Below are 16,172 nucleotides of genomic sequence, written 5' to 3' on the forward strand. Positions count from 1 at the left end.
AGCCATGCAAATTTTGGAACCATTCCAAAGTTCTCTTGAACTTGTCATTCTTAGGGTAAAACTTTCACTTTTGTCAGTCACTTTTTCTGCTAAAGTATTTTTTTCTGCGGCGTGTACATGTGTATAGCATGGATGTACTGATATTTTCACAGCCAATAGGAAAAATTGTGCTGTATAGTATTCGTAGCATTCGGTCTCTCCTGTGAGAGACTAGCATCCTCAACTTCCTTTGCCTTCAATACGAATACAGGCTGATCAGCATCGTGCGGGTTTAAACACATAAATAGTATCTTTACACAGGGATAATTTGGCTCTTACCAAGTAATAACTGTTGGTCCCTCCTTCCACCCCAGTGAGTACCCACCATATTCATTAGAGGTTGCTGTTTAGATTAAATGTGCTATACCTTAGTCTTTAATTTCCTTATTTAAAATAGTCAATTCACTGCATTCTGTGTGCGTGTGCTTCTATGTAAGACAAGCTTCCATTCATTTCATACAGTGCAAATGTCAGCTTCATCTGCTCCAAGACAGAATTACCCATGGCAGTTCAGATGGACATATTTTACCTGTATTATAAGACAGTGTTTGGAAATCTGTCTCTTTCAATACATGTAAGAACATCCTGCCTCCCTACTAAATGAAAAGCAGAACAGGTGTATGCTAAAATCACATGAAGCAGCATACAAATGTATGTAAAAACCAAGTCAGCCACTTCATATAGAGACATTAAGCAGAAAATGGAACAACAGTGTCCACTGAAGAGAAAACATTTCTTCTCACAGAATGACCCTAAACAGAATGCAGAAGAACAGAGTCTGAATGCAAGTTAATTTGTTGATCAGAAAACTATATTGGAAAACTATAGTAAAGAACAGAATTATCACACAAAATAGATAAACACGATTTGTTGGGGAAGAGTCAATATGGTTTTTGTAAAGGGAAATCATGCCTCACCAATCTACTAGAATTCTTTTGAGGGTGGGCAGTCAACAAGCATGTGAACAGGGGTGAGCCAGTGGATAGAGAGTACTTAGCTTTTCAGAAAGCTTTTGACAAGCTCTTAAGCAAAGTAAGCTGTCACGGGATAAGAGGAGGACATCCTCTCATGGATCAGTACTTAAAAGATAGGAAACAAAGGGTAGGAATAAATGGTCACTATTCAGAATGGAGCAAAGTAAATGGTGGTGTCTCCCAGGGGTCTGTACTGGGGAAAATACTGTTCAACATATTCATAAATGATCTGGAAAAAGGCATAAACAGCAAGGGGCAAAATTTGCAGATAATACAAAACTACTCAAGATACTATGATACAGCAGGGTCAGGAAGCAGTGAGAGAGTGGAAGAGGGGAGATATATTAGCCCTAGGCTAATTAAGGTATGGTTCCGTGTAGACTAGAGAGAGTTGCTACAGGTTAATTGGAGCACCTGTAGTCAATTAAGGCCCCATCAGCAACCTAATAAATCCCCTGCTTCAGGCAGTCAGGGTGTGTGAAGAAGGAGAGAGACCTGGAGTTTGTAGGGTGTGTTGCTAAGACTTGAAAAAGAGAAGGAAGGGAGATCCTGTCCCAGCATAAAGGACTGAGGGTAACCCTACCCATGGGGGAAGAGGGTAAGAAAGCTGCAGGGGTTGAGAGGGGCTCGGGCTCAGAGTGAGGAGCAAACTCAGACCCCCTCCTCCCCTGCTTCCCTCCTCTATTACCTTCCTGAGCCAAGTGAGGTCCTTGGTCCCCCAAGAGCAGGGGAAAGGGGTGGTGTCTTAGCCCCCTGCCAAGAAAAGCCTGGGATCCACCATACCAACACTTTCCATTTGTCACAATAGGTAAGTCCAAAGCAGACTGTGAAGAGTTAGGGGGATCTCACAAAACTGGGTCACTGGGCAACAAAGTGGCAGATGAAATTTGATGTTGATAAATGCAAAGTAATGCACATTGGAAAACATAATCCCAACTAGACATATGCAATGATGGGGTCTTAATTAGCTGTTACCACACAAGAAAGAGATCTTCGAATTATTATGGATAGTTCTCTGAAAACATCCACTTAATGTGCAGCGGCAGTCAAAAAAGTTAATAATGTTGGGAATCATTGAGAAAGGGACCAATAAGAAGACAGAAAATATCATATTGCCTCTATATAAATCCATGGTATGCCCACATCTTGAATACTGTGTGCACATGTGGTTGCCCCATCTCAAAAAAGATATATTGGAAAAGGTTCAGAAAAGGGCAACAAAAATTATTAGGGATATGGAAAAGCTTCCATATGAAGAGAAATTAATAAGACTTTGGGACTCTTTAGCATGGAAAAGAGACAACTAAGGGGTACATGATAGAGGTCCATGAAATCATTACTGGTGTGGAAAAAGTAAATAAGTAACTGTTATTTACTCCCTCTCATAACACAAGAACTAGGGCCATCAAATGAAATTAATAGGCAGAAGGCTTAAAACAAACAAAAGGAAGCATTTCTTCACACAACACACAATCTGTGGAACCCTCTGCCAGGGGAGGTCGTGAAGGCCAAGACTATAACAGTGTTCAAAAAAGAACTAGATAAGTTCATGGAGGATAAATCCATCAATGGCTATTGGCCAGCCTGGACAGGGATGTGAAACTGTGCTCTGAAGTGTCCCAAGCCTTTGTTTTCCAGAAGGTGGGAATAGGTGACAGGGTATGGGTCACTTGATGATTACTTGTTCTGTTCATTCCCTCTGGCATTGACTGCTGTCAGAAGACAGGATACTGGGCTAGATGGACCACTGGTCTGACCCAGAATGGCTGCTGTTCTGTTCAGAGAACAATGTAAACACTGTGGGTGTGATTTGCCCCATCTTTACTCACCTTAAGTAGTCCCGTGGATTTCAGTGAGACTACTCCTATGGATTAAGGTACTAACAGTAAATAATAGTGGCAGAATTGGGCCCTGTATAGTTTAGGATTACATTTGCCATATACAGTTTTCTAATTGCCAAATGGATAATAATTTCCTAGTAAATGACTTTTAGCATATGATTAAAGTCTTGCATGAACTTCAAAAAAGCCTTTACATTAGGGCCTAATTAAATTCATCTGCCAAGTGTACTGAACATAACCAATCTCTTGGTATTCCAAATTTTCTCAGATTTGGGCTCCCAGTTTAGGTAGACCTGGATTCTGTACATAAAACCATCATTTAGCACCAAGTATTTGGAATGCTACAAAGAATGCTTCCAGTGAATCATCATGGGTTGTAAATAGACTTGGGAGCTAAGATAAGTGGCCGTATATAAGAATTTTACCTTATAAAGGGCTCAGTCCCCACTGACATCAATGGGAGTTAAATGGTGGTCAGATCTTGCAGAATCAGGTTCAAAGAGAACAGGGTATACAGCCAGAAGTTTGACTGCTAGCCTTTAGCATTCAGTGAAATTATTTCTGGAAAAAGCACTTTCCATTGCACACCCACCTTAAGTTCGGGCTGATTTCCCAGCTCCTGTAGCAATAATGTGTAGTTAATGTAAGTGCTAATAGTTTGGCTCATGAAAATGTTCTCTGTTGAATTCTCATCAGGTAATGCGGTTATTGGACAAGCTTGAGACTTCCAACTCTGAGCAAAGCTCTCATTTAAGGACAGTCCAGGGGGATCAACACCATGAATTGCAACTTCTGGATTTCAAGTAGGTGATGGAAAGTTAATTATATTAATGCACTCTGAATGCTTTAGTCTGGCATGAAACAGCAAAACAAACCAATTGATTTATATACATTCAAAAATGCTGAGGCAAGACATACACAATAGTCATAATTTAAAAATATCGAATTGAAGAACATTCATTTTACAACTAATCCTTAAACTGAAGAGACACTAAATGCCACCCCAGAAGAAACAACAAATACAAAAGCCAATGAAGCTTACCATACTTAAAGAAAGGCTTTGGATACTTCTGTTCAATTTACCATAACATTTATGGCTGACTTGAAGCCTGGCTAGTGCAGCAGCGTAGGAGCATACAGGGAATCAAGGTACTGCTCTCATACCCTGCACTGGCTACCCATGCCACCCACGCCATGGGAAGGGAAGCAGGTAGGCAGGAAGGATGAGGAATAGGTGGAACTTTAGGTCTGGCAGGCAGTGTAGCTATGCCAGAGCATCAGGAAATATATGCTGGTCATGATCACTTGCACCTAGGCAACCATGAATTTTTAGTGGAGTGACCAATTCATATTTATCGATCAGAATGAGGTCTATTTTACAATTACCCCCACCTTGGTTACAATACTTTGTGTTAGAAACATTATCACACATTTTTCTTTCTACATTTTATAAAAAGATATTTAAAGAGCTGTTCACCCGGCGTTTGTGTGGTTCAGTGGTAACAGAACCTCACCCACTAGCCCTGCCACAGCTCCAGATGAGCTCCCCCTCCTGAATACTCACTAGACTGTTTTGAGGGGATCCAAATGCTGAATCCCTCCAGACTCTGAACAGAGCCCAGGCACTGCCCCAGCTTGAGGTGTCTAGGCTCACGCTCGCAGTGAGGATCCCTTGCTTAACAGCCTGAGAACTGAGACCCTGCAGTCCCACTGTCGAGCTGCCCAGCCCAGTGTCTGCTCTAGCTACAGGGAAACTAGGCAGCTGCCTAGGGTGTCATGGCAGCCAGGCCAAACCTGAACACTACTGCAACCCCGTGCACCAGGTCACAATGCCACTCACTCATATTTTACCCAGCTGGCCCCTTCCAATATCATGATGGAGGAACACCGGGCCAAACCTGAGTGAGTGACACTGCATCCTGGGAGTTGGCTCCCCCACTTCTACTACAATCACTGGAAGGCTCCCCATGCTCCCCACCAAAAATGTCCAACGTGCCTTTTCTAGGAGGTGGGGGAGTCACACACTGAAGTTTTGGCTAGAAGGGCAGATTGTTTTGAGCAGCCTCTGGCCTAATCCCTGTTACCAATGGTGACACCTCTAGTTCCCCCATAACTTAAACACACCCGCTAAGTTTACAGTTTACCTCTTCAAGGGATATGTGAGAGATGTATACACAGACACTTTGCACAGAAGTCTAAAATACATTTGCTCTTAGTATCATGAGAAATTTACAGATCTAGACAAAAAATAAACCCTACACTCTCCCTGCCCCCAACACCTCGCTCAGTTTCTTCACCACCCTGGACCATTGTTTGTGCTGGGGCCAAGGTCCTCTGGGAAACCCAAGACCCTTCCCCTGCAGTGGCATGACTTATCTGAACCTTAGTGCATCTCTCTCATTTGCTCACTCTGCAGGCCAGCTTGTTTTGATCTTGGTTGGTCCCACAGATAAGTTGCCCCCTCAACCCACTAAAAAAGCACACCCATTTCTTCTCCTTGGTCTTGCTCAAAGCTTCCTGTGTGACTCTGAGAATCCCCCCCCCCCCCACATGTCCTTTTCAAAATCTCTTTCTCTTTGTCCTGTCTGGGAATTTTTTCCTCTCTCTCCTTCACCAGCCCCCTGCAGAGAGATAGGATAAGACAGGTTCTGCAAGGCTTGAGCTAACCTATTGTCTCAAGATGCTTCCACCTGAACAGGCAGCTAGCAATTTCTAACACCTTTGTACCTGGTTAGGGAAGGATGTGACACAGCCCATGTCAGCAAGGGTGGGAGACAGATGCACTTAGAGGTATTCAAAAATACAGTAATTTCATAAGAACAACTTCATATGCTCAACCAGAATTCATAACTTGTACAGGCAAATTCCCCATCTTGTGATTTATCAGTAAGCACATTGATCTGTACATATAACAGATCCTGCCCTTCTGAATTGTCAATAATTCTAAAGCATGTAATGGTATCTTTAACATAGAATGCCATTCTCCTCCACCCTTTTCTGCCCACTCTTTCCTAAATATGAGCTTTAGCATTCCAGACAAGTGACTCACCTCCTCACTTTTCAGTAATACCAATTATATGTCCCCTCCTGACTCCTTTTAAATTACTCAGGTTGACCACTGTGCTCTACTATCTGTATGATATCAGTACACTCAGTGTATTGTTTCAGGTGCAAGTATAAACATTTCCAGGAAATGCACTTAATATAAATTTGTTTGCCAAGTGCTGTTGCTTACCTCTCTGATTACAATTTGCATTTCAGTGGTACCTAGGGACCCCAATGATATGCTAGGTACTATACAACGCAATGAAAATACAGTCTCTCACTCAAAGAGCTAACAGTAAAACAAGAGATAACAGGTGGATACAACAGACAGTGGGGAAGCACAAAGAAATAGTTAGACTAGTGAAATTGATAAGTATGAGCAGAAATGGTCACAGCATGCCAGCTACCCAAGCATTGTTGAAGTGTTTTTTTATAGGCATCATGCAGAGGGGGGCTTTGGAGGAGGCCAATGAGGTGGCTTAGTATTGTTTACAGGGGTCTTTTATGCGGGAGGGATGGCAAAAGAGGAAATGTGAAGATGCTTTTTGAAAACGTAACAAACGGATGATGAAGACTGGTATAGTGGAGGCAGGAGTGGGTGTCTCAATAGTAATATAAAAGATGATGGGTAAGGCAGGAGTAGACCATGACGGGCCTTAAAGCAGAGAAAAATAGTTTGTGTTAAGAAAGGGGAACCAGTGGAGGGATGCAAAGAGATGTTGCGATGAAACAATGAGCCAGGAAAATGATATTTGCAGCAGTGTTTTGAATAGCTATAAGTAGGCAAGACTGCAGGATTATGAGGAAACTTAAGAGCAATAAGTTGGCAGAAGAAACGAATGAACTGATTCTCTGGTCCCTCACCACTCCTTTCTGCAAGAATATTCATCCCTGATATTTATCACTGACTATGGGGAAAAGTGCTTGTTAGAGCCCCTTGTTAAAATACTTGTAATACAGGACTGTTATGTTTTTCTTGATAAATGAGGGGCTCTTTTTTCCAGATAGTGAGTCCATAGCCATGATGCTAGAGAAATCCATGTTGATTACAAAAGATATAAATAAAAATTGCTCAAATTTTCATTCTTGAACTTTCAGAACAATCTCTTGCAATTGCTTTTTGTTTGTTTAGCAATAATGAAAAATGACCCAATGCATTATTTTATATAGTTCTTGATAAGGTGTGAGCTATAGGCAAGAACTGCTGTCAAATCCATGTATAGCAAGTCATTTACTATAGCTCTGTTCTTATTTTCAGAAATCTGTTACCATTATTTCTACCATAGGATTAATAATACTGTATCTGTAGCATTGTGTTTAAAAAAAAATGCTTAATTTTTTTTAGGATGATATTTGTACTTTATTAGAATTACAAGTAAATGTGCCTTTCAGGAATGCTTAGTTATAAGCTTCTGTTTTATATTTTGACTGAGGCACAAAGATGCCCAGCTGGCTTGCCTGGAATTCTAATGTTTACAGGAGAACAAATATGTCAAAATTAGCATAGACAATAATATTTTCTAACACTTTAAGTTCAGATCACCCACAAAAGCTTGGAAATTTACATTTATAACTGAAACTTGGTCCTAAAATCATCTCTGTAATATGTCTCACAATGTACATTACATCTCATGTTGCAGCATAAAGAGAACAGTCTAAATCACACAGCCCCCTCTACCTAGACACTGTTCACAGCTCTGATTTCTGAGCTGTTGTGAGCCTCAATCCCACCCTGGGCCTGCTCTCTATTCCCAGGATCCTATATTTTGATCACTCTACAATGTAAGACTGTTCTCTTTGTGCAAGACCCCCCTCCTTTGTCTGCTTTCTGGACTTTATTCTGTGTCTTTAGGGAGACTTCCAGATTTCCATCTGCCCCCAAGGCAAACTGGTCTCCTTGTACTCTCTCAAGCTTCTATTCTGTCTTTTCATGTTTCCGTTTCCATTTCCAGCTCAGCGCTGACTTTGTTGCTCTTCCTGGTGCGAACAATATAGGGTATGCTCAGCCTCATACTGTAGTGGTCCTGTTGGATCCCTGGTACGACCAGAAATGCATGGAACCAATCCATTTCAAGAGTAAATTTGATTGGAATGGGAAAATAAACTATTATGCATATTCACTTCTCCAATCTTCTCCCCCAGATGACAGCGTGCATCAGAACTAAGCCAGCCGGACATGTTAAAAACAATTTACTCAAGTGACTAAAATTTCACATAACATTGACTAAAACTCAGGTTTATTACTAAAAGATTAATCCTTCTTAATATTAGGGTGAATAGTCTTTTAAATGACCTCCGGGATCAAATTCAGGACCAACGAAAGTGGACAGAAACCCAGCTGAGGCGATCTGAACAAGAGCAAGCCTACAATACAAATCAATTTCTTAATGCAGTAAAGGAGAGACTGGTAAGATGTTTTATAATCACAGACTGATAAAATCAGTATAGATTTCTAGACCTCCCATGACTAATTACAAGAGAAACCCCAAAGATTTTTGATTCCAAGATGCAAAGCCAAAAAAAAAAAATCCAAAACAAACTGCTAAACCCTTAAGCCCCAGGAGCACAACTCTGTCAGTAAAATGACCGAAGAATGGAAAAGGACAGGTAATGCAATATAAAATATTTTGTCTCTCTGGTGTCAATTCAAATCCAGCTCACAGTGGTACCAGATGAAATTAATGGACAGCAGTTTGAAACAAATAAGGGGAAGAAGTTCTTCACACAGCGCACAGTCAGCTTGTGGAACTCCTTGCCTGAGGAGGTTGTGAAGGATAAGACTATAACAGCGTTTAAAAGAGAACTGGATAAATTCATGGAGGTTAAGCCCATTAATGGCTATTAGCCAGGATGGGTAAGGAATGGTGTCGCTAGCCTCTGTTTGTCAGAGGGGGGAGATGGATGACAGGAGAGAGATCACTTGATCATTATCTGTTAGGTTCACTCCTTCAGGGGGAACTGGCATTGGCCACTTTCAGTAGACAGGATACTGGGCTAGATGGACCTTTGGTCTGACCCAGTACAACTGTTCTTATGTTATGTTCTTATGTGGTACTGACCAAAAACTACCTTCTGATGACTGCTTAATGGTCTGTGTGCTTGGTGGTTTAAGTCTATTTTCCATTGGACATTTGTCCACATCACAAAAACCACCACAACGTTTGGCATCCTCAGACATTCTCATCAGAGAAACTAAGGACCAAATGGCCAAGGGCATTCTACACAAGTGGTACCTGGCAGCCAGAGCTGAGACGCATGGCTGGAGCAGAATGGAGAAGCTCATGCTGTTTCCATCCATGCTGAACCTGTGCTATGAATAAACGGAGGACTCCAGCTATCTCATACTTGCTCCTTCAGTGAGCACCGCATTTTAGAAAAATGAACACATTCCTTCCTCCCTATCATCTTAGAAATAGCTGAAGAACTTTGGTGTTTAAAACTTCAAAATGGTTTGGTAAAACAAACAAATTCTTCCACCTGAAGTCTAGAAAAATATTTTTCCTGAAATCACCCTTTCAGCAGAGCCCCCAGAAGACAAGAGGCAAGGGGGAGGAAACACAGTAAATAAAACTGAAGAATGCAGGGAGGATGAAAGGAGTGAGAAACTGAAAGGGAGAGAAAGGGGTGCAGACTGAGGAGACTATGAACGATGAGCAAAGAGAGAGAACAAATGCAGATAAGAGAAGGCTTGCAGGAGTGATAGTAGAAGCCCTGGTAATGCAGTGCTCAATAAATCAATTTTTCATTTTGCTTAATATTTGGGGTCAGTACATTCAAAATTACTACTAAGATATACAATAGACAATGTCCTTCTATGAACTGGAATATTCACCTGAGAACAAATGCAGTACATTTTATTTAGCTATTCCTTTAACTCTGGATTCTGTGCACCCTCAGCATGGACTGAGACATAGTTCACCCAACCATACCAGTACTCTCCTGCAATGATAAACTCCCCACAGTTCAGAGTACCAAAATCCACATCCTGAATTTATACACTTTTACTTTGAGCTCAGGCACCAAAGGTCTAGAGCCACTTTGATTGTGTAAGGCACTGAAGCATTCTTAAGTATAAGTGCTTAGCTTCAGAAAAATCCCTGTTCTCAGGGTCAGGAAATGAAGGTTTATTTTGTTAGACTGATGAATCAAACTTCTAGCATAACATCCTTCCAGCTGCATTAAGGATTCTCTCTTTGCATCCCAAGAATAGTTCTGGAGAGAATGCAATATATTTAGCAAAATTCTTCCTTTGGTTCTTACAAACACAAGTCTCAAAGATCTCTAGTGCATATTTAAAATCACATAGATGATTTATAGGATGCACAAAATTTGTTTATACAGAATTTCATAAACATGTTTCAGTTCAGAACCTACATCTTACCAAATGTAAAATTTCATAGGAATAAGGGCTGTCAAGCAATTAAAAAAATGTATCACGATTAATCGTGTGATTAATTGCACTGTTAAACAATAAAAGAATACTATTTATATAAATATTTTGGATGTTTTCCACATTTTCAAACATATTGACTTCAATTACAACACAATACAAACTGTACAGTGCTGACTTTATATTTTTATTAATATTTGCACTGTAAAAATGTTTCAATTCACTTAATACAAGTACTGTAGCGTAATCTCTATCATGAAATTTGAACTTACAAATGTAGAATTATGTACAAAAAATAACTGCACTCAGAAAAAAAAATGTAAAACTTTAGAGCCTACAAGTCCACTCAGACTTATTACTTGTTCAGCCACTCAGACAAATAAGTTTGGTTACAATTTGCAGGAGATAATTCTTTCCACTTCTTGTTTACAATGTCACCTGAAAGTGAGAACAAGCATTCACATGGCATTGTTGTAGCCGGAGTTGCAAGATATTTATGTGCCAGATGTGCTAAAGATTCATATGTCCCTTCATGCTTTAACCATCATTCCAGAGGACATGTCCATGCTGATGACAGGTTCTGCTTGATAATGATCCAGAGCAGTGCAGAGCGATGCATGTTCATTTTCGTCCTCTGAGTCAGATGCTACTAGCAGAAGGTTGATTTTCTTTCTTGGTGGTTAGGGTTCTATAGTTTCTGCATTGGAGTGTTGCTCTTTTAAGACTACTGAAAGCATGTTCCACGTCTCGTCCCTCTCAGATTTTGGAAGGCACTTCAGATTCTTAAACCTTGGGTCAAGTGCTGCAGCTGTCTTTAGAAATCTTAGAAACTTTCTTTGTATTTTGTCAAATCTGCAGTGAAAATGTTCTTAAAATGAACAACATGCTGGGTCATCATCCGAGACTGCTATAACATGAAATAGAGGACAGAATTCACGTAAAAAAAAGCAGAAGACATACAGTTCTCCCCGAAGGAGTTCAGTCATAAGTTTGTTTAATGCATTATATTTTTAATGAGCATGGAAGCATGTCCTCTGGAATGGTGGCCAAAATATAAAGGAGCATATGAATGTTTAGCATATCTGGCATGTAAACATCTTGCAGTGCTGGCTACAAAAGTGCCATGTGAATGTCTGTTCTCACTTTCAGGTGACATTGTAAATAAGAAGAGGGCAGCATTATCTCCCGTAAATGTAAACAAAACATGTTTGTCTTAGCAATTGGCTGAACAAGAAGTAAGACTCAGTGGACTTGTAGGCGCTAACCGTTTGCATTGTTTTGAGTGCAGTTATGTAACCAAAAAATAAATTGACATTTTGTAAGTTGTACTTTCACAATAAAGAAATTGCACTACAATACTTGGAGGTGAATTGAAAAATACTATTCTTTTCATTATCACTTTTACAGTGCAAATATTTGTAATAAAAATAATAAAGTGAGCACTGTACACTTGTATTCCATGTTGTAATTGAAATAAGTATATTTGAAAATGTAGAAAAACATCCAAAATATCGAATAAATTTCAATTGGTATTCTGTTGTTAACAGTGCAATTAAAACTACGATTAATCATGATCCATTTTTTAATTGCAATTAATTTTTTTAGTTAATCATGAGAGTTAACTGCAACTAAGCAACAGCCCTAATAGGAACAATTGGGAATTGATACTTGAGTAATACATTTTAATTAGTTCTTTTAAAACCTGGAAAGCTTTTTTGGCCTTTTGATAAAATACACTACATCCTGCTGCAGGGTTCAATATCAAATACGTTATGATTCTCAGCAGCAGGTATGAGCTTGGGTGTGCAATAGAGAAGACACTGAAAATATTTCCAGCCCTATAAAACACAGCAGCTTTGACGTATTTTTTGCTGCCTCTGATACTAGGTTTTTCATGGGTGTTTTGCAGACAAGACACTATATGCAGTGCTATTTTCTCTGTAAAGAGAGACTGTATGAAAGTTGTGCCAAAACATACAGTGTTAGCATTAGCTGAGCTTGCAGCACTATTTTTTGACTAGAAGAAATAAAGCAGAGCATATTTACATACACTTACTTTGGAGTAGCCAAACTGTCCACTGGTTATTACTGCTGCTTCATGAAAACAGAGCTGGAAATGCAGTTGTCTGGGTCGGACTTAGAGGAATCTTCAAAGCAGAACCTCAACAGCAGTGTGTATGGGAGGATGGAGCGTTCAAAGTTACTCACTAAATTTCAGAGTGTATCTTTGTGGGGGTACTTGATACCAATCAGGATCAGGCCATAACTGCAAAGCCAACCGTTACATCCTGTTGTCCAGGCGCCACACATTTTAAAACAGAGAGGATACAATTGCTTACTCTTCACTCATGTGACATACAGAAGCTGTATGAACTTGAGCACAGATTAGGCTCGAAGTTTACATGCTATAGGATGGAGCTATTTAATGAGTGCACAACAGCCGTAGATTATTCTGGGAGATGACTCACTTCATCAGCCCCCTGTATATAATTTCAATATTTGTACATGCAAAGAGATTATTTAAACCAATACACTAAACTCTAGTTAGGGTTCAACAACACTGCTATGTCTGTAAACATTTTAATTTAGAGGCAAATCCTGCCACTGCCTCTTCAGCCTTGCAGGGTCCCCTGGCAGCAGAAACATGCCCTTCTGCTGTGTAAGACCAGGGGGTGCTGACTATAGTGTGACACAGAGCTCTGAGCTACAAAGACTCCCTGTACTGCAGTGTGCAGAGCAAGGGGGAGGTGGCAGAAGGCAGCCACAAAACCCCTCGCTTCAAAGGTTTCAAAGCCTTCAAAGGTTATTGCTGCCAGTAAGCTTATATATGGGAAAGGATTTCTCTCCAGCCCCTAATTGTACATCTACTTCAGCTCTAGCCTGGCTATTCATGCTGGGCACTGGTCTCTGGATTTGCTAGGAAGGTTTGTGTAAGAAAAGCACATTAACGGAAAGCTTCACTGGAGTGTGAATTAGTTTCTAATAATTTATTCCACGGTGAAACATGGACTAAATCACTATTTTCTTAAAAATGCCCTGCACCAGCCTCCATTCCACACTGTCTCACCCCCTGAATTTTGGGGAGGGAGGTGATGGGGAGAGTTGGAGGACATCCTGCAAGGGTATAAGGCTCCAGCAGCATTTATTTAGTTAATAGAATGCCTCACAGTCTACACCGCTATTTATACTCATGTTTGGTGGGTGTGCAGTGTATATACTCTATAGACTGCCGTAAGTGTAGACCTAGCCTTATTGACTTTGGTATTTATGTGACATTCACATGATATCTATTTAAAAGGAAGCAGCAGAAAAGAAACTGGAAGAAAACGTGCACCTCTCGCTAAAGCTAGAGAGTACCAATAAACCACAGCAATATGAAATGGTGCTGAGCCAGGTGAAAAAATATGAAAATAAACTGCATACAAGAATTACTAGATTTGAAAGACAGATCTGGAATGAGCTGGAGGAAATCCAGAATGAATATAGATCAGGTAAGAAGGGTTTATTTGTTATATTTGTACAAGATTGTAACATGCTTTCTTAGAAAGTGCTTCCTAGTCAAATGGGAACAATATCAAAACATGCCTTTCTTCCTCAGTCCCATATAACTATATTTCAAATAGTTTTTCCTCACTGCCTGTCACTGCTGACAGACATTATATTATCCACCACAATCCAGTACTCCAGTTTCCTTTTCCCATGGTGACTTTCCTTTAGTAGCTTGTATCCTGAGACCTGAACCTGGTTTCCAAACTCAGCCTTAGGGACTGCATCTAATGGTGAGAATCCTTTCTTCCACCATCAGCTAATCAAGAGGTTGCAGCCTTTCCATTTGCACAAGAACCTTGTTACTGAGATCTTTGCTTGATGATGTGTAGCTGTGTATATTTTCACCTAAGGTAGCAGAGAACAAAGTCCTTCTGAAGTTTCAACTTGCTACAAAGAGTGGCACAATACAAATCTGTACACTGATAATTAGATTAAACAGGCAGACACACACATTCCTGTTGATTGTGTTCTATGATGAATGCTAGTGACATCCAACAGCGTACTTGCAGACCAAATTCTAACGTAGTCGTGTTCTACCAAGAACACCACAGATTTGGACTTGGCTGTCTTAAAGACCACGCTACCATCCACAACGTGGCAAGACAGGATCTAGAAGGATGATGCAATTAGAAAATTCCTGAATTTAAAAATGCAAATACTGGAGGATGAGCATTCTTAGCAGCAAGTCCTTGGTTGCTGAACTTTGTGTCAGAGATAATCAGGCTAAACCCTAATCCAGCCATGTTCAGATCAAAATGCCCCAACCCAGCTTTTCTGTAAACACTTCCCCAGTAACACTTTTTTTCCTATCTATCTGGTGGGGACCACAAGAAATAAGAAGAGCAAGAAGGAGAATGGGTATGGAGAAATGCAAGAAGAAAGAGCACTTTCTTTGTAATTTTTATGCTGTCCCAATAGCTGCTGTTGGTGTTTATACAGTGTATAAGCTGAGATATCTTGGAAATGTCTGAAATATGAGAGAGATCTGTTTGGATTTTTTATAACTTTAAATACTCTGCAATTACTTGCTTAAATCATATCTAAAGAGTTGCATTGATCAAATGAACTCCCTATTAAACAACAGTTTCAAAACAAAAAAGAAAGTGACAGTTTGACATATTGCCATGTAGACACTTTATTTTTAAGAGGACAGTTAGCTGGAAACTATGGTTAAGATGTTAATTAGCAAGAAAATCAAACATCTGTTCCGACAACTTGGGCAAATATCAGTTAGTTTGCAATTTGAGAAATCCTGTAATTTGCAAACAGGGATGGATAAATCTTCTAACTATTCAAAACCTTCCAGTCTCTGGTTAGCCACATTACAATTAAACATTGTTGATTTTTAAAAAAACTGGTATGCTTGAAAGTTCATCTATTTCAGAAATGATGGAACCTATCAACTCTAACCTCTTTCTTTATATATTTACTTAGGTACATATAAGGCCCTCGTAACAGTAGTATCTGAGCTCCCCCTTTTCCTGTCTCAGAAATGCATGTATGATTTCCGTAAAAACTATCTATCTTTTTATTCTTAGTGATACTATATAGTGTATTCTAAAGTAGTGACTACTTCCAAGACTAGATCTCCTTCAGAATTGTTCTCAGTGTTGGATTTCTTGGCATGAACTCCACTACCTGCAGGGGACACACCAAAGCTAAAAGTTTAGCATCCAGTTCTTAAAATGAAATAATTGTATGTATCCCAGCCTGAACTATATTCACTGTCTGACATTGCCATCTATTAACACATGATGATTTGTCTGAGTCAGATACCAGCCCTAAAGCAACCCTGTCTGTGATGGAGCACACCCCTATCCCAATCAGAAGAAGGCTAACAAGCTCCTCTGGGCTCAATCCTTCTAAAACAGATATGGCTGCACAGCCTTCTGTGCAAGTTGGAGAAAGCAAGCTTAAAAAGGAAAGCTGGTCTAGAGTGACTAGATGGTCTGATTTTATGGGGACAGTCCCAATACTCGGGGCTTTTTCTTATATAGGCTCCTATTGCACCCAACCCCCCCATCCCCATCCCGATTTCGCACACTTGCTATCTGGTCACTCTAAGTTGGTCACAAGAAGGGGTGGCAACCAGAAGGGAAGGAGCTGAAAGGGAAACAGCTGACAAACTTCTACTCCCCCAAGACTTACCACAACCCCAAAAGACTTTAGAAAGAGGGAAAGGGTTTTGAAGCTGCCTGACAGTGAATCCTGAGAAAGGCTATGCCTACTTTACAGTGTTGCTGGCTAAAACTATCCGATTAGGTTATACATCTGCAATTGATAGCATGTGGGATGACTGCTGCAGAGGCACCAGCTCCCTTGACTTCGGGGGGG

General features: G+C 40.2%; 1 protein-coding gene across 1 annotated transcript in view; it reads left to right on the forward strand.

The window, feature by feature from the left end:
* FAM81B (family with sequence similarity 81 member B) overlaps nucleotides 1–16,172 on the forward strand; it is a 54,860-nt gene that overhangs the window by 35,639 nt on the left and 3,049 nt on the right. Inside the window, exons 5-7 of the mRNA XM_032798678.2 lie at nucleotides 3,551–3,657; nucleotides 8,171–8,306; nucleotides 13,588–13,780. Of these exons, the coding sequence (XP_032654569.1) occupies nucleotides 3,551–3,657; nucleotides 8,171–8,306; nucleotides 13,588–13,780 (436 nt within the window). The remainder of the gene's footprint in view (nucleotides 1–3,550; nucleotides 3,658–8,170; nucleotides 8,307–13,587; nucleotides 13,781–16,172) is intronic.

The sequence above is a fragment of the Chelonoidis abingdonii genome, chromosome 6 (assembly GCF_003597395.2).
Source record: "Chelonoidis abingdonii isolate Lonesome George chromosome 6, CheloAbing_2.0, whole genome shotgun sequence".
NCBI classification, from domain to species: Eukaryota; Metazoa; Chordata; order Testudines; family Testudinidae; genus Chelonoidis; species Chelonoidis abingdonii.